The sequence below is a fragment of the Trachypithecus francoisi genome, unplaced genomic scaffold, assembly GCF_009764315.1.
Source record: "Trachypithecus francoisi isolate TF-2019V2 unplaced genomic scaffold, Tfra_2.0 Contig01461, whole genome shotgun sequence".
Lineage (NCBI taxonomy): Eukaryota > Metazoa > Chordata > Mammalia > Primates > Cercopithecidae > Trachypithecus > Trachypithecus francoisi.
Genome location: NW_022681433.1, coordinates 13,146,889 through 13,166,102, shown reverse-complemented (window position 1 = coordinate 13,166,102; position 19,214 = coordinate 13,146,889). Strand labels below are relative to the sequence as shown.

Below are 19,214 nucleotides of genomic sequence, written 5' to 3'. Positions count from 1 at the left end.
CAACAGTCCTACAAAGGAAGGTCCTGTTATCTCCATTCTGAGGTGAGATAGATAACACAGCCACAGAGAGGATAAGTAACTTGCCCAAAGTCACACAGCTTAGAAGTGGTAGAGCTGAGGATAAATTCGTTTTCTGACTGCAGAGTTGAAGTGCTCACACTACCCAAATACATCTCATGATCCAAATGAGGCCTTGTGTTAAATATCTAGTCAAATAGCAGGAACAGTGCTTTGGCCACAGGAGGCACTGTCCAAATAAGACCAACTATTTGTAGCTTCTGTCAACTTTCTTCAGGCGGTCACAGCAGAACACATAAGCACTCCTTTCCCTTGAAAACTCGATCCTCTCCTTCCTTGATTCTTCCTTGCAGTCTGACTCTCAAACCTTATCACTTTCCTGTTAGTGACTAAGAGTCTCTGTTCCTCTCTTGGTCCTCCCTTGAATGATTCCAGTCCCATGTCCTGTAACTCAAGAGCCCTATTCCTCTTCCAGGAACAAGGAGAGGTCACCAAGCAGCTGTGCTGCCCTGGGGAGCTGGCAGCTATCTAAACGTCCTATACTAGTACAAGAACCACAGTGACCTGGTCCTTCCCCAGGGGATGTTTGTAACATCAGTTGGAGAAACTGTTTTTGACACTGGCACAGGGATCACTGCTGACTTTTTTAAAAAGAAGGAATGAACAGTGACATATTCATATCATATCTAGAAGTCAGGAATAATCTTAAGACTGAGGAGAAATGAAAACTCAACAGAAATTAAGCGTGTCTTAAATCTTTCAAGAACTATCATGTCTAGACTGATCAAAATCAAGAAAACCACCACTGGGACAGAGTTAGAATCCCCAGGCATTTGACGTTCAGGGAGGCAGGCAGAGAGAGGGCAGATGCCCAATGCCTGACCCTGAGAACCTGACTGGTCAGGTTCAAACGATAAAGAGACTTGCAATGGCCTGTCAGGAACAGCATGGTGAAGGATAAGCCCCCGGGTGGCCAGGAAACCAGGCATGGCCACTGCTGCTCACCAGACCACTTATCAAATGTATCACTGAGTAATCCGCACAGAGGAAGCTGGGAGAGGACCAGGGCTGCAGCCAGTGGCACCCTGCAGTCCAGGAGGAGGTCTGAAATTGCAAGCTGTCCACCATTAACAAGTAATTAAATCAATTTCCTGGGGCAGGTCCAGGAATTTTACAACATGAAACCAATTAGAAAATATCAGAATGTATCAGATATAATAAAGGCAAAGCTATTGTTTTTATTAAATTTTTGCTGTGTGCACAGTAACAGGCTCATATACACATCTAGGTAAAATGAAATGCTTATTTCCTATACTCTACAACTTTATTCTTTTTTTTAAAAGGGATGAGAAAATAATTACTATATGAAAGAAATCCATGTTACATGAAGCAAATTGATGTTGGGAAATATTTTTCCATTGTTACATGATTTTGTTGGCAAAAACACTGAGCCTCTTTTTTAAGAACTATAATATGTGCAACTTAAAATAATTTTCCAGTTTTAAAATCTTCCAAATGAAGAGGTACAGTAGGTTCTGCACATTCAACATAAAATGCAATCTTTCAATTAATTTGCAATAACTCACTGACATCAAGAAAGATGCAAATAGCCAAATAAAAACTTCTGCATAGTGGGCATGGTTTTAAAACGAAGCTCATTACTTGAGATTGCAGCCAATGATCTGCTTCTTCCATTTGGATCTACACACCTTTGTGAAGTTACATTTTTAGCTGTAATGGTCATTATAACTAAGCATTGAAATAAAAAATAAAATCACTGTCCCTAAATTGTTATCCTAAGATTTTAAAAAGTAAGGAAGTATATTTAATGTCATGGCTCTCAATGAAAACATTACTCATGTTTTTTGGAAGGATTTTGTAGCAGTAAGGATTACTTTTCAGTGTCTTCCTATTATAGACTTTCATATTTCTACATTTTATGGATTTTTATAAATTATATACAAATATTACTATAATTTACAAGTATCCTTAAACTACCAACGTAGTCACAGTGTGTAACTCACACATTTACTGCTGGAGAGGCGTTGTTAATGAAGCCTGGAGAGCGCTGTCCTGAGAGTGACAGTGGTCAACACACTCCTTCCCTCTGGGTCAAATGAAATGGGGTGAAGAGCTATGATTGACTCTTATTTAGGCCAAGGGCTTTTGGAAGACAGAAGGGCAGACACTGATTTGATTTCTACAAATATTGCTTTAAAAAATCTTTATAATTTTATATTTCTTTTTCAAAGTAAATAATTATCAAATAAAAAAATACAAAGTAAAAGGTAAAAGTCTCCCTTAATGCAAGAGGTTTTGCATTTTGATTTAAAGACAATTTTAAGTGCTGGTTTTAAAAAGGAATGATCATGAAAGTTTTTCCCTAAAATATTAAGAGTTCATCCATGGCACAAACTAATGAAATATGTAAGAAATCAGTTTATATGTTGAAAAGTACAGAAAAGATGTTTTTATTGTCTAATAATCCCATACTAAACAACTCAGGGAAAAAGTTTCCACTAAAAGTAGGAACTGATTATTTCTTGTGATGAACAAATATGTATTTTACACAATTCCCTAATGAGAACCAAGGAAATGGTGCCTTTCTTTTAACATGAATATTGCTGAATGCAGTTTCTAGCTGCCTTGAACAGACTCCCTTCTTTTGTTGCTACGTTTCTGCAAATCTCTTCCAGATCCACTGTGGTTTATGACATTCTATCCAATTAGTTGTCAGCATAGCTCCTTTTACCTTCACTGCAATGACCTTACTTTTGCTATGATTTCATGCAATCAACCTGTTCAATTAAAGCTATACAAAAAGCTATTCTCAAAAACCTACTGCTAGGCAACAGAAACCTGTTGAACTAAATCTCAGGCGAAAAACATTTCTAAATAGAAATGAGAACGATTGTAGCCACTTCATACAATAAATTATTAATATAAAATAAAAAATAAACTTCGTTAAAATTTGTAAGTACAGGTAAACACACACAAAAATGACTTAAATATTTTCACACGTACGTCTATGTGTGACCATGTACTGTATACGTATTTAGCATACATGGTAGATCCCCAATAACTAGCTGACTTAGTTTAATGTTTGCTCAGCCCACCTATGTCACCTTTGCTGTGAATCTGAGAAGACAGTATGGAACGTCAGTGTTCTGTTTTCAGGAGAGCACAGTTATTGCAAACCCTTTGCAGTTAGTTGCTTTGAAGAGCAACATGCGAAGTGAACTCTTACGGTAAAGGCAGAATAGTTTATTATCCTAAATTCACAACTAGGTTAGATTTTGAAATATGGGCTTTGTATTGTAAACCAAACTAAAACATTTCATCCACATTTATTTATCTTTGGGGAAAAAAAGTTTTGATTGGAAAAAGGCTTTTAAGGGCTGACAAAATTCATGAGAAGAGTTCCACAGGCTTCTTAGAAACCTAATTCTTAAGAAACAACTTTGATGAGTTCATTGTAAATGAATCAGAAACACATGGATTAAATTTCCCCTTAAACAAACACTTTAAAAAGGATTTAAAAATTAAAGGAAATATGTTTAGTAAAGTATATCTGAGAAATGTTACAAAACATATTTCGAAATGTTTGAAAAATAGCTTGAGGTATTTTACAAACTCCAAATGAAGTTCAATTCATCCACCTCTAATTACGTAATAATTACTAACACTATAGTTTAGGATTTTTGTTATGGAATACAGTAGTCATACCATGGTTAGTTATTTGTTTAAAAAATTATTTAAGATGTAGTGACAGACGTTTTGAATATTCAGACGAGATTAGGGGCGTTCAGGTGTGGCCATGGTCAGTAATTTGAACATTCAGAATAAACTTTGTTCTGGTGCTTCAAAGTCGGACAATGAGCCCCCTCCATGACTTGGTGATGCTCGGATGACAAGTACACGTCCAGCTAAGGACTCTGAAGCTGTCACCCAGTCAGCAGAGGACTGCTGGAGGTCCCAGGAATAAAAGTAACTGTCAGAGCTCTATGCCACCTAAGTTGTGGGCCCAAATATGATTCCTGGGACTTCTTAGAATGATCAGTTCATTTCATTAAGCATTGCCCTTAAAAACAATAGGTATATATTTGCACTCTGATAGAGCAAACGGCAGTCAATAGTCTCAAATTCATTTAAATCCCACAAGAGCCCTCTTTTCTTATCAACATAGATTCTGAAACAGAACCTATCACAGTAGTCTACCTAAAATCTGACCAAAAAAGCATTAAGAGAAAGGGAAGATTAAAAAGTGATTCATAACCTCAGAAAAATGGGTGAATGCAACATTTAAAAAATTGACTGCTTTTTGTGTGTTTTTAACATTGTTGAGAGTAAGCTTAGAATATGGCAAAGGAATGGGTTCTGATACAAAATGACTGAGGTTCCTATCCTTCTTCACTTCTTAGGAGCCATTCAACTAGAACAAGTCACTCTATAAGCCTCAGTTTTCTCTTCTGAAGAAAAAGAATAAGAATAAATGTATCTTTTAGGGCTAATGTATGACTTTAGTAAATAAAAGTATCTAGCACACAGTAAATATTATGTTAGTTCCAATCCTATGATGTCAACTTATCTTACATTTCTTACTTTTAACCATCATCAGCTCAGGTAATTGTCTGTATTGGTACCTGCTACAATCTTAAAGGTCCTTAATAAATGTTTTGCCATCTGACCTGCTTTCTTTACGCCTTGTCTGCAGCACTCTTCAAGATCAGAAACGGATATAAGTTCTGCTTCCAGGTCAGAATATGATCTTGAACATAATATTTTTAAATTTTCATGGGTTCAACTCTTCACCTCTAAGATGAGGGGACCAAGTCATTTGCTCTTAATTTCAGCTCTCAATGCTGTAGGTTGCTGGTGAGTCTTGCAAAACTTACAGTGGAGGTCTTAAGAAGACATTAGAATAGGTAAAACTAGGAAAGAGTTGCCCATCAAGCTTTTCTGATTGTAAAAAGGATAAGAAGTAACCACCGAGCACATGTGGTATAATCACCGAGCACATCCCCTGATCCCTTTCTGCCCTGTTCTGGGTGTAGCAGGAGCCAGAGGAATGCCCAGGTGAAGCCCCACGTCTGCCTGGCCAGGTGCAGTTGAAGTGGTGACATCCAGCCAGGGAGGGGGAGGAGCACCCGAGACCAGCCTCCAGCCTTGGGGCATCTGTTGTTGGAACCGGCCAGGTGAGACTTGAGCCCACCCTGCCTTTCTGCTTATCATTAGAAAGGTAGCAGCTGATGTTGGGAAGGGACGGAGCCAGGCAATGCTTCTATCTTCCCTCACGATTTCTACTTAAACTCCTGGCATCTCTGGGCAAACACTCCAACACTGCGCCATGCTCTGCCACGGGAGCCAGGTCAGTCACAGGTGGCACTGGTCCTATGCACTGGAGAAAGGACTGCAGGGAGAGTGGGAGGGCTCTAGCCACAAATGTCTCCTGTCTTGGTCCCACTTAACCTAATTCTTTTTCTTTATACCTCCCAAGAGATCGAAACCTCCCTTATGGTCATAGGAAGAAAACCGGCTGGGGCCATGGAATTAAATTGTTGCTAGCTCCCTTCCAGTTGTAAATATTACACAACTGCATGGCACCATAATTATGCAAAAATATCTCCTTCACACTTGGTCCATCAGGAGCACTTCTGGGATCCAAAGATAAAGCTAAAATGGCCACGGAGAGCCCAGAGAAACAACACACAGCATTAGAGCCCAAGAACAGACCTCCGCACCACTCCTCATCCCTAAACTGCAGTACTCATTTACACATGATGCTAACAAGCCTAACAACTATTTCTCTAGGTTCACTCAAGACTGGAAACAGGACATTGGAAGAGGAAGAAAGGCTGGTAAGAGACCAGTGGAAATGTTATAAAAGCAAACATCAAAACTCAAAGACCAGTCAGTGAGAGAGATTAAAAAAAAAAAAAAAAAAAGCCTTCAAAACTCAAAGACCAGTGAGAGAAATTAAAAAAAAAAGCCCTCCTACCCCTCCACTAATTGCAGAGAGTGGCATAAAATAAGGGACTGACCTCATAACTCTGAATCCTAAAGAAAAGGGTAAGTTCCAATTCTCCAGTTTACAAACTCAAGGAACAAATGTGATACGGTTTAGCAAAGTTTCAAATTGATAAGCATATGAAAAAATGTTCCACATCATCTGGAAACTGCAAAGGAAACAACGAGGTACTGTTACACACCTATCAGTGAACCTAGTGAACCAGCTGTTAGGCTTGCTAGCATCATTATTGCTATTAGAATGGCAAAACCCAAACTACCGACAACACCAAATGCTGGTGAGGATGTGGAGCAACAGAAACCTTTATTCATTGCAAGTGGGAATATATAACGGTACAGCCACTTTGGAAGCTAGCCTGGTGGTTTCTTATAAAACTATACGTACTCTTACCATACATTCTGGCAATCACATCCATAATTACTCAAGTAAACTGAAAATTTATGTGCTTGCAAAAATCTGTACATGAACATTTAGAGCAGCTTTACTCATAATTGCTAAAATTTGGATGCAAACAAGATGTTCTTGAGTAGGTGGATGGATAAACAAATTGTGATACATCCAGACAATGGAGTACTATTCAGTGCTAAAAAGAAATGAACTATCGTGCTAGAGGAAGACATGGAGGAACCTTAAATGCATACTGCTAAGTAAAAGCAGCCTAAAATGGCTACATCCCATACGATTCCAACTATATGACATTCTGGAAAAGACAAAACTAGAGAGTCGGTAAAAAGCTCAGTGTTGCCAGGAATTGGGAGGCGAGAGAAAGATGAATAGGTGGAGCACAGGGAATTTTTGAGCAGTGAAACGATTTTGTCTGCTGTCGTCAAGATGGATACATGACATTATGCTTTTGTCAAAACCCATAAAAGTGTATAACACAAAGTGAACCCTAATGTCAACTATGGACTTGAATAATAATAATGCATCAACATCAGTTCATCGATTATAACAAATATACTACACTAATGTAATGTAAGATGTTAGTAAGAGGAGAACCTGGGGCGGGGGTTGTGAGTAAATGGGAGCTCCAAATTTTCTGCTCAATTTTTCTGTAAACCTAAAACTGCTTTAAAAAAATAAAGTCTATTAACTAAAAAAACATTGTTTGGAGGAGGTCATAAAGTAAGACTCAGTCATCTAGAAAATGCACCATATGGAACATCCACTTTGCAATGGTGCTACACAAGTAAGACAAGTGTATTGATTATGCCAGTTGGAATTAATTGAAAAAACACACATCTTACCCGAATCGACCTTGAAATTATTGGCATAAGCATAGCCAATACAAAATGTCAGGTTTACAATATGTGATTTTATGAGAACAAAAATCTGGGGAAAGCCATTCCTTACTAGTGAGGGGTTTGTTGTTCCCACTGGTGGCAAGAAGTGTGTCCGTGACTCTAGATCAAAATGAACCACAAAGAAAGCAACGACAACCAACACTCTATAAGTTTATTACCAAATATAACCTATGCGCAAACACAACTAAGCTAATGAGATTGGCAAAGTAGCAGCACAAAATGTAAGGAAAAACATATTTCATCAATACAACTTGGAAACGTCTTTTTCTTTAAATTAGGTTAAGATACTGGGAGACAAACAATGAAACAAAAGTCTTAACAACGCACTTACAAGCCATCATAACGTGCAGTGATCCTGCTGGACACTGTCCACTCACAACCATGCTAACGGGGAGCCACTCCCTGCTGCCGTACCATCATATGAATATACATTGGTCAGTGAAAATGTCACAAAAATGTGACATTTGTCCAGGTTTGTGTGTTTTCATAAAGTTACTCAGGTTTTCAGAGAATGAACGTAGGAACATGTAGGATCCACAATTTTTAAGGTCATCACATTAGTTTGTATTTATGAAACTGTAAGAAAACAGATGTGTGTCATGTTGGACACTGCTGCTTTGAATGCAATACTTCCAAATAATGAAGCTGACCACAACAAAGAAGGGAAAAGTAATTCAGACATTTCACAGAGGCCTTATTTGGAATATAAACGCTTTGCTAGGGAAAGAAAGACGAAATATTTTAAACAATTTCAAGATTAAAAAGAAAAGTTAATGGGAGGAGGGCAACAGCAGGAGAAAAGGACGTGCCTAAAAGAAACAAACCTGCATAGAGGATGAACTGAATTGAATTCAATTCATTCGTGCCTAAAACTAAGCCTGGTAAACTGAGGTAGACTCTGGGAATTACACGTGCAAAGATCAGGTTTTCCAAAGGGCAATATTTTGTCATTTCAGATACGGTAAAGTAAAAGTGCATTTCAGAGTTTCAAATAATCAAATGGGAGTCCTTTTACAAGAGGGAAACTTCTCTATACTAATTCCCTATTTTTTTGTGCCAAATTTCCAAATGTACAAAAACCTACACACTGCTGGTAATAAAGCAATATCCAGGTTTTTTTCATTTAATTTCTCAGGAAATGAGAAAGGTAAAATAAATTTTATGACATTACCTAAATATCTTTCCTGATTGTATTAATAAGTCACTGGGAATTCAGAAATATCGTTAAAGCTAAAGAGTTGTCTGGAGCCAAAAAACCCAGTAAAAATTCAAAGATCTATTTGTTAATGAGGTGAGTGTTTAAAAATATACCTACTATCCTAAGAATTTGATTATTAAAATACACAATTTCCACATGAAGAAACAAATATTAAAAGCTAATGTCGAAAGAATTAAATAAGTACGAAAAGCCAAATTTAAACGTATAAATAAGTAAACTTACAATAATTACAACAGAGTTTTTAGCTTTCTGTAAAAATAGTCAGTGTAGATGAGAGTAGAACATCTGAAGCTTAAATATTTTTATCCCCCTAACATGTCCCTCGACTATCATTTCTTTTTTCTATTGTGACATATTCTTAGGTTCACATAAATATTATGTGCATCACAAATTAAGCGGTTTCTTAAAAATATACAATCAAAACAGTTCAAGAAAAAAAAGATACATAAAAGAGAATAGTTAGGACCTTTTCTTCATACGAGTTAAGGTGGCCTTTTCTTGGAAAAGGCCAGCATTCACTCTTAACATTTTATGCCTGTCATACAGAATATACCCTAAAGTGATTTATCATTAATAAGATAAAACTTATGTTAAGAGTGGGAATCCACTATTAGGCAGAGAAAGACTCAATAACCCAGGCAATATTGAAGGAACCAAAGTCCACTCACACAACATGAAATACTTGCCTAGGTCCTTCATTTTATCTCAAGTTAGGGTGGGGAGAAAGTGAATCATAGCTACCTCGGCTGGTTACTGTTTTGATTCTCATCACAGATTTAGCAGTGTATATAAAAACTTATTCCTAAGGAAGGAATTCAAATGAACTCAGGCTATCCAAAACCTAGAGTAGTAACAATTTTATGTTCAACAGAGTCAGGCTACATAAAGCAAACTCCAATAATGACAATCATATTGTAAATTTGGGTTGTACACACACATTTTCCCCTGATGTATGTGTATGACCATAGATTCACCAGGTATTGGTTTGCTTACTTTTTGAGCAATTTGTGCTCTAAGCCTATGTTTTGAGAGTGAAATATGACATCCCAAAAACTGTGCACTCAGAAGCTGAAATTAAGCCCCAAGCTATAGAGCTAGACCACCACGTTTTCCCCTTCCAAAATGGCTCGGTATTGTAGGAGGTAGTGGTCAGACCCGAAAGTGTGTAGGTACAGTCTGTGATGCCACCATCTATTGTCTACTTGGATCACTAGAAGGTTGCAGCTTCCATTAAAGAGGTGTTTGATATATTTCACTAATATTAATTTCCTTTAAAAAAGAAATTATGAAACAAAAGGTTTATAGTAAACACATTATGCTTATAATAGGCAGCTTGGGAAATGCTAAAAATTGTTCATTAAAATAGATCCATAATAGTTACACACTATTCAAACAAATGGATATCAGTTCTAATTTCAAAACAGATTTAAAGTGCTAAAAGGAGGGGAAAAAAACTTTTATATATTATTTTTCCAAAGTGCAAACAGATTACTATGCCTCTCCATCAGTAATCTTGTTTCAGTAGTAGAAGCCAAAGCTATATAGAGCCGTTAGAGAAACTGCCAAGTTGGAACTGTACTCTCTAGTTCAGCTTTGTCTTGGTCCACAGAGCTCCCACCCACTGTGTCTTGGACCAACCAATATACGTCTACAGAATGAAGGGACTATCTGATCAGATATCTGCAAAGCAGACTTAGCTTAGTCCTACAGTCATTGTGCTGCAGAACTCAAAATACTCATGTTTTCAGAGGAATTAAAGGAGCCAAATATTTTTCCTTTGATAATGCATCTGCTACCACAACACAGAATAACAAAACAAAACGAAGGAAAACAATTCAATCTCGTTCTGGGTAAGGCAACACACTGTCTTCTGCAATAAAGACAGTGTGTGTGTGTGTGTGTGTGTGTGTGTGCGTGTGTCTGTGTGTGTGATGTACATTAAAAGGGCTGGGCACAGTGGCTCACACCTGTAATCCAAGCACTCATTCTGGGTAAGGCAATGCACTGTCTTCTGCAATAAAGACTGTGTGTGTGTGTGTGTGTGTGTCTCACACCTGTAAGACAACACACTGTCTTCTGCAATAAAGACTCTGTGTATGTGTGTGTGTGTGTCTGTCTCACGCCCATAATCCTAAAACTCATTCTGGGTAAGGCAACACACTGTCTTCTGAAATAAAGACTGTGTGTGTGTGTGGTGTGTGTGTGTGTGTGTGTGTGTTGTACATTGGAAGTTGGGGCTGGGAGCAGTGGCTCACGCCTGTAATCCCAGCACTTTGGGAGGCCGATGTGGGTGGATCACCTGAGGTCAGGAGTTTGAGACTAGCCTGGCCAACATGGTGAAACTCTGTCTCTACTAAAAGCAAAAAAAAATAAGCCGGGCGTGGTGGCACCTGTAATCCCAGCTACTCAGGAGGCCGAGGCAGGAGAATGGATTGAACCTGGGAGGCAGAGGTTGCAGTGAGCCGAGATCACGTCACTGCACTCCAGCCTAGGGGACAGAGCAAGACTCTGTCTCAAAATAAAATAAAAATAATATTTAAAAAAAATAATAAAATAAAATAAAATAAAAGTGAAATAGAACACCTGAGGGATGTCTTTAAGATCCTTTAAGGGATTTAAGACGTACAAAGCATTTACCATCCACTGACAGGGCAAAATGAGAAACAAGGGAAATACAAAGCACAGCTGACTCACTGAACATGGTAAAGATAAGCTCCTAGGAAGTTTGAGTTGCCAAATACTGATTAACTGGTATTAAAAGAATCACAATTACTATGTCATTATCCATGAATTCAGAAAAATAATTAAATGCACACCAAGATAATTAATACAAAACCCAGAAAAGATCTCACTAAACAACCATTAGGCTGGTGCAAAAGTAATTGCGGTTTTTGCCATTGAAAGTAATGGAAAAACCACAATTACTTTTGCACCAACCCAATACAAACAAGTTTTAACAATCACAAGACTAATGTTTTAGTGATGGCTCCCACAACTTCAGGGGGAAAAAAGGACATTTCTGAATGGCAATAGTTTGCAAAATAATCTCAATGAAACTACTTATTTCTTTATTTTAAAAGTTAATAAAAGGAAACTTCTCTCAGTTTTTAGGAAGAATTCAATTACAATAAAATCATGTTGTCTTATGATCTGGCATCTTATAATCTGTGTCTCACAAAGAAGGGCAAGTTACAGCATCAGATGAATACTGGAGTTTAGAGTAAGACTTAAGTTATCTGAAAAGAACATAAGGCATTTATAGTTTTTAGTGGGGAAAAATAATCAATCTCTTTTTTTTAAAAAAAAAACCTTCTTAGTATCTTGATTAAGTGTCCAAAAAGCTGTATTATTTTTAGTTTTAAACCAGTAGGTGCTATTCAAAACTGAGAATTCAGGATGTTATCAAATACAAAGTTTTAAAAGCTTAACCATTAAAGCATAAATTGCCTAATAAGACACATGTAATCATAAAAACTAACGCCAGGATCATTTACTTGTGATTGGATATATGCCATTCACTTTTTCTGGCTTCTTTCTAAGGTGTAATTCCTGCTGCATTGAGTGAGCATGTCAGATTTCTATCCTTATCTTACTGCGTGTAAAAGTTCTCAACCTAGAGAAGGACAAATTTTAGAATTTTCAAATGAACATCATTCATTATGTACAATGCTATTTTGTTAAACGAGCTGTCTGGAATACTATAAAGATTTCATTTGTTTTGTGTTAGCCACAGAGAGTGGATTTGTTTAGAACGCAAAAGTATTTATCTCAAATACTAAAATCGAATTCAACAAAAATCAAACAATGTTGGAGCTGAGAAAAATAATGGCTATACATTTGTTTGAACATATTGAAAGAAAAGTGAAAACACAGCCAGGCATGCTGGTGCGCACCTATAATCCCAGCAACTTGGGAGGCTGAGACAGGAGAAAATTGCTTGAATCTAGGAGGCGGAGGGTGCAGTGAGCCAAGATCATGCCACTGCACTACACAGCCCGGGTGACAGAGTGAGACTCCTTCGCACACACAAGAAAAGTGAAAACAAACTTGGAAGTCTAGAATGAAGAATTACATCTAATGCAATATTCTTCCCACCTTTCCATATTAAGTAGAAGAAGCACCAGCAAAAAAACACTAAAGACAGAGAAATGACCTGGCAAAATGATTCAAATACCACAGAGCGTGAGAATATTCCTCAATAAAGCTCAAGACGTTATTAAGTAGCTAGTAGAAGAAATGGCAGCGGCAGGGGAAGTAAAAATTCTAACCATATGACAGACTCCTAACAGTAAGTCATAAATTCTAAAGGTTTCATCAGTAAATTCATTATTTCCTCCAAAATACACTGTCATTCTTCTCTTAACAATAAATACAGAGTTTGACACGAATCCAATTTTGATGTTAAAAGTCAACCTATATAGATAGGTCCCTCATGTTGACAGAGCAAAGAAGTGGAAAAAAATAAAAACAAAAACAAAGAAAAACAACTGCAAATGAGAAATAGGGGTATTTCTAAATCTTCTGTAAACAAGTTCCTAAAATAGCACACTGCTCCCTCTCTTCAGCCTTCCTGATAGACTGGTCTGGGTGTGCAATATTAATGCAGGAATACGTGGAATACCAGTACAAAGCCAGGAAGGGAGACCAGCAAACTCTCGTCCTGAATTATTTCTCAACTACATTTAGTATTCTTCACAGTTTTAGATGTTTTTTTTCCCTTAAGTGAAAATCACTCCACTGAAAAAAATTCCAAATCTGTTTTTTAAAAATTGCAGGAATTTCTTCATATTTTATAAACAAAAATACCAGAAATTAAAGAGCTGACAGAAATTCAAGCAGATCCAAATTCAACCATCCATTTTTCATACTTCTCCAAGTCTGCAGCAGAGACAGACTTAGCAATTTTCTTTAGGGCCAATTCAAAGTCTCCTTTGGTAACAGGCATCTGAAGTTCCTCTTTAGAAAGTGCACGGATCTCTTCTGGACCTAAGCCATTGATACGCCGTCTCATTGCCATTAAAGAGGCATCCCTAAAAACACACCAAAATCAGTCAACAGTAATTTTTGCACGTTTTAAACACTTTCAATTGTAACAAAGTTATGAAAAAACAATCAAAAGATTATATGTTTTCTATGAGGCTTCTTAGAATTTTCTACTTAAGAAACATCCTGGGGGTTCAGCAGAAGTTAAAACAGGATGCAAATAACCAGAAACATGAAATGTACAGTTAATGAACCCTAAAAGTCTAAGTTAAGCTCAAACAGTACTGAATTTTATTTTCCCCACTTGCTCCTCAAAGACAGCCAAGAAGTTTAGGAAACCATAGTCGAATTTTGAAATACTGAATTGTACACTTGGAAATGAACACATGGCTAATGTTAAGATAATTCAAATCACAGACCAGTTTGTCTATAGCCTAAACAGAGGAATAAAGCCACGAATCACTCTCTCTGAAACATGAATATCCACATACAGTGGACATGGAATTCCCTACATGGAGTATTTGCAGGCAACTAAAGGCATAAACTCGGGTTTCTCTTGATCCCATGTGCAGCTCTCTTTGACCAACTGTAAATAAATATGAAGGTACGGAAGAAAAGGATAATTCATAAACACAAAAAAGCTATTAGGAAGGCCAAGCCAACAAAAATGTCAAGTTCTTAAATATTTTACTATAGTAGCAGTAGAAACTATTGCGACCTTATTGTATGCTACTAAACTTGGATGCACATGGGAAAAATGCGAGCAAAAAAGATGAGAAAAACAGATGCTACGGCTTTAAAGAAAGGCTACTAAAGTCAATTTAAGTACAGTTAGAAAAATAAGGAAAAAAATAACTGCACAGAGTGACAGGAGCTGTCTAAAAATTATGATGTCGCTAAACTGAAAAAATTTTAAATGTGTATCTTCCCCAGCTTACACTGATCATTTTTGCTCATCTGCATGTGTTTAAATAATGCCAACCAAAACTAAATAATATTACTTTATGTTGATGTAGAAAGGCTCCAACACAAAGCTAAACTAATCTTAGGTTGTCAAAGTCATTATCATCAAGTTAGACAAAACAGTTTTTTTTGTTTTTTTTTTTGCGACGGAGTCTCACTGTCTCCCAGGCTAGAGTGCAGTGGCATGATCGCGGCTCACTGCAAGCTCCACCTCCTGGGTTCACACCATTCTCCTGCCTCAGCCTCCCAAGTAGCTGGGACTACAGGCACCCGCCACCACACCCAGCTAACATTTTGTATTTTTAGTAGAGACGGGATTTCACTGTGTTAGCCAGGATGGTCTCGACCTCCTGATCTCGTGATCTGCCTGCCTCAGCCTCCCAAAGTGCTGGGCTTACAGGCGCGAGCCCCTGACACAACAATTTCTTAAAAATCCAAAGATCAAAAACATCAGTGACCAATGCTATATAATTTTCATCTCACAATGAAGAATAAAGTTATATGGAAAAAAAAAAGGACAAATGGGAAATCATTTCAAAGAAATGGGTAGCTGCTTTCATGTCTAACTACACTGGGCTAACTACACTGACTTTAAGACCAGTCCTCCTGCCAAGTCTGTAACTAATGTCTAACATCACAGATCATTAAAAAAATACCTGCAAACATTAGTGATGTCAGCACCAGAATAGCCCTCAATCTTCTCCGCTATATCTTCCAGTTGAATATCAGGATCTAATTCGACCTCACGAAGGTTGATCTTCAGAAGCTCGGCTCTTCCTTTTGCTGTTACAAGATTTTGGTGGTGTTGTTAGATGTTTTGCTTTACAAATAATTTTGCTGAGAAATGACATATTAACATTCAGGGGGAAAAATGAGGCCAATGCAAAGAAGAGTCAATAACTGTGTGTCCATTAGTATTATTACCAATTCACTGCATGACTCATGGAATCATTTAAATTCCTATGTGCCTCTGTAGCAGTAACTAAAAATTGAAAAAAACAAAAAACAAAAATCAAAAACAAAAACCACCTGGGTTTTCTTTATAGACTATGAAGATATCTACTATGAGAACAAAGAATCTGAGATCCTTCATGAAAAATAAAATACTTAGCCTGGTGTTAGAAAATTAGACTGCATCAAGTGTAACTCCTATGAATTACTTTGCTCACCTGTTAGTATGACACGGATCTCCAGAACTCTTATCAGTAGTTTAAAGAACATTTCCTGAAAATCAGTAATTGGCACAAAAAGCTCATTAATGTATTTTTTACTTGGAGAGCCAGCCCACAGACATGTGCTGTTCCAGTATGATTTAAATGTGAACTGAATAAGTTCAAACATACTAGAGAATTTTTAAAATAACCAATCATGCTTGCCATTTCACTAGTGCTTTTAGTGGCAAATCTGCTTAGCACAGCACACTAAGATAATGCATTACTAGTTTATCTGGCACTCTACTATTTCCTGAGATACAAAATGAAATTTAATTCTACTTTTATTTTGAAAAATGCTAAATCTACAGAAAAAGAAAATCAATGAATACGCATTTGCCTTTCACTGAGATTCACCAATTGCTAACATTTTGCCATTATCACTCTAGCTTAGCCTCCTCATCTCTCCTCCCTCAACTTTTTGAATTGAGCGCTAGCTGTAGGCATCACAACACTTCACCTTAAATTCCCCAACATGTATCTCCTAAGAAAAAAGGTAGACATAACATTTCTCACCCTTATCAGGAGATTTAATACTGGAACATTAGTGTGTAATACACAATTCAAAGCAAAGTTTCCCCATTTGTCCCAAGCCTTTATAACTTTCACAAACCATAACACATTGCATTCAGTTACCATGTCTCATTCATCTTCTTTCATCTAAAACAGTTTCCCAGTGTTTACTTTTTGGTTCATTTTGTTTTGTCTTTCACGAAATTGACAATTCTCCCCCAATTTATCTTACATAGCCAATGCATTCCAATAAAGATCCCCCTAAAAGGTCTATCTGTAGAAACTAACAGGCAGATACCAAAATGTCCACAGAAATAGAAAGAACCAAGAACAGCCAAGATGCTCTGGAAGAGCAACAGCAAAGTGGAAAGAATTGCTCTATCAGATTTCAAGACTTACTACAAAGGTATAGGACTCAAAGCAGAGTGACGCTCTTGTGGAAATAGACAAATAGATCAATAGCACAGAACGGGGTGCCCAGCAGCAGACCGAAGCATAACTACAGACACTTAATTTATGACAGAAGCGGTTCGCCCGCGAGTGGAAGGAGTGCCTTTTCAATTAATGATGCAAGAACAGCTGACTATCCACAGGGAAAAAAGTGAAATTGCGTCCTACATCATACTGTACACAAAAATCAGTGCCAGATATATTACATCTAAATGTAAAGTTGTAAGTATTTTATAAGATAACATAGAAGAATATCCGAATGACCTCAGGGAAGTATTCTCAAGACATATATTTCAAAAAATCAACTAGGAAAAGATTGATAAACTGACCACATTAAAATGAGGAACTTCTATTCATCAAAAAGATACTGTCAACACAGTGAAAACAGTTGTTACAGAGTTTGAGAAGATATCTGTAACATATATAAGCAACCAAAGACTTGTATCAAGAATATTTCAGGAATTCCTAAAAATCAGCAAGAAAAAGACTACCCAAGAGCCAGGGTGCCTGGCTATGCACAGTGGCCAGACCCCAGTGCTTGTGTGCTCACGTACCCCTCACCGCTCTGTGCCTGGCTTGCCCTTGGCCAGCGTGGGATCAGGGCCGGTAGCTCTAGCCAAGCACAGCCTGCCAGGGCAAGTGGGCGGAACACTGGGCTCAAGCAAAACTCCAGCAAAGGTGCCACCAAGGATCCTGCAACACAAGCACTTTGGAAGACACATTAAATTCATCTAATACTGCAGCCGTGCAGCAATACCTAGCAATTCACTCCTAGGACGGAACGCTCCATTCTGGCATTCTTACCACTATACATGTATGAAAATGTTCACAATAGTACTGCTCATAATAGCCTAAAGCAAGAAATAATTAAAATGTCCACCAAATAATATGATGGATACATTTTGATATAATCACATAATAGATGGTATGGGTTAAACCATGTCCCTCAAAATGTTTAGGCAACTCCTAACCCCCGGTACTTCAGAATGTGACTGTATTTAGAGACAGGAGAGGTAATTAAGGTAAAATGAGGTCATATGGGTGGGCTCTAGCCCAGCATGACTGGTGTCCTTATAAGAAGAAGCTATTAGGACACAAACACCCCTAAGAGGAAGACCACATGAAGACTACGGGACAAGATGGCCACCTACAGGCCAAGGAGAGAGACCCCAGAGTGCAACCACCCTGCCTACAGCTTCGTCTTATGCTTCTAGCTTCCAGTACTGTGAGAAAATTAACTTCTGTTGTTTAAGCCACCCAATCTTTGGTATTTGTTATGGCAGCCACAGGAAACGAATATGACAGAATACCAACCACACAGCAACAAAAATGAATGAGGTGGCATCTATATGTGGTAACATGAATGAATCTTAAAATACATTGAACAAAAGAGGCAAGATACAAATGAACACAATCAGTGTGATTTCATTTATGTAAAGTTTAAAAGGAGGTAAAACTTTGGGGATATACTGTTAGGTGATAAAATTATACGGAAAAGCAAGACATTATCTCCATAAAAGGAAATCACTGTAAGCGAAAGGTGGTGACCTCCAGCAGAGGGCAGGAAGGAGCCATGCTGGGAGGGAGCATGCGGGGAGCTCCTGAGTTCCAGGGAGGCTCCACTTCTCCTGGAGCGGGTAACAGGGCTGTCTGCTTCACCAGCTACTGGATACACTAAACATTTTAGGAACTGTTTTTGTATTGAGTTATGTTTCACACACCACAAACACACAGTAAGACCAAGCAAAGCAGTGCCAAAAGCAGCAAGCAGGTGTGATTTGGGATTACCAGAAAACAGAAAGGGCAGGACTGGAAAACCTCTACCTCCACAATTCCCTAATCCCAGGAGTCCCTATCCTTGATCCCAGCCAACAGGCTCACAGGGAGTACACCTGCTCAACATGTGGTTCAGAGCCGAAGAAATCCTCCAGTCAGGCTGGTGGCAAGAGGGGTAGGGACAGAAAGGGGTGAGGGGAGGAAGCTCCTGTATCTACTACAACAGAAGGCTGATGTGCGCCTGATGTCCAGGTAAGAACTGATGTTAACATAAGAGCATCGTTACACAATGTTCCATACAGAGCCAGCGAATGCCAATGAACAAATACCCCTTTTCATTCTTACAGGCCCAATATTAGAATACCACTGTATGTGTAAATCAAACATTTCACTGTGCCTGTCCTAAGATCCTTAACACCAAGTTTAATATATTCTCCCACTGAAACCAAGTTCCAGACAGCCAACTTAAAATGAACATACATAAACCTGTTCATAAGTGAGGACCTGGTGGTATATGAAGCTTAGCATGAAGTATACTCCACTTCCCTAGTAACTGTGATTGGCGGAGGGGACAAGTAACTGAAAACTGGTTATGTCAGTAATATTTTAGAATCTTCTTAAGATTTACTGGCTCTATAAAACTGAATTGATATTCAATAAACTTATGAAAAGATTTAACAAGGGATTAACGTGTTGTTAATCGTAGTGTAATGAACTGCCGATCCTGTATCACAAAGTTAATACACATT

General features: G+C 37.9%; 1 protein-coding gene across 6 annotated transcripts in view; it reads right to left on the bottom strand.

The window, feature by feature from the left end:
• Nucleotides 1–19,214, bottom strand: part of KATNAL1 (katanin catalytic subunit A1 like 1) — a 131,181-nt gene that overhangs the window by 23,339 nt on the left and 88,628 nt on the right. For 4 of the 6 annotated variants that reach the window (XM_033236220.1, XM_033236192.1, XM_033236229.1 and 1 more), the window contains 2 exons: nucleotides 15,172–15,298; nucleotides 7,481–13,599 (listed from right to left, as the gene is read on the bottom strand). In XM_033236220.1, the coding sequence (XP_033092111.1) occupies nucleotides 13,401–13,599; nucleotides 15,172–15,298 (326 nt within the window). In that variant the 3' untranslated portion in view covers nucleotides 7,481–13,400. Of the gene's footprint in view, nucleotides 1–7,480; nucleotides 13,600–15,171; nucleotides 15,299–19,214 lie in introns of those variants that run through there. The other 2 variants (XM_033236201.1, XM_033236239.1) reach the window with 2 other exon arrangements.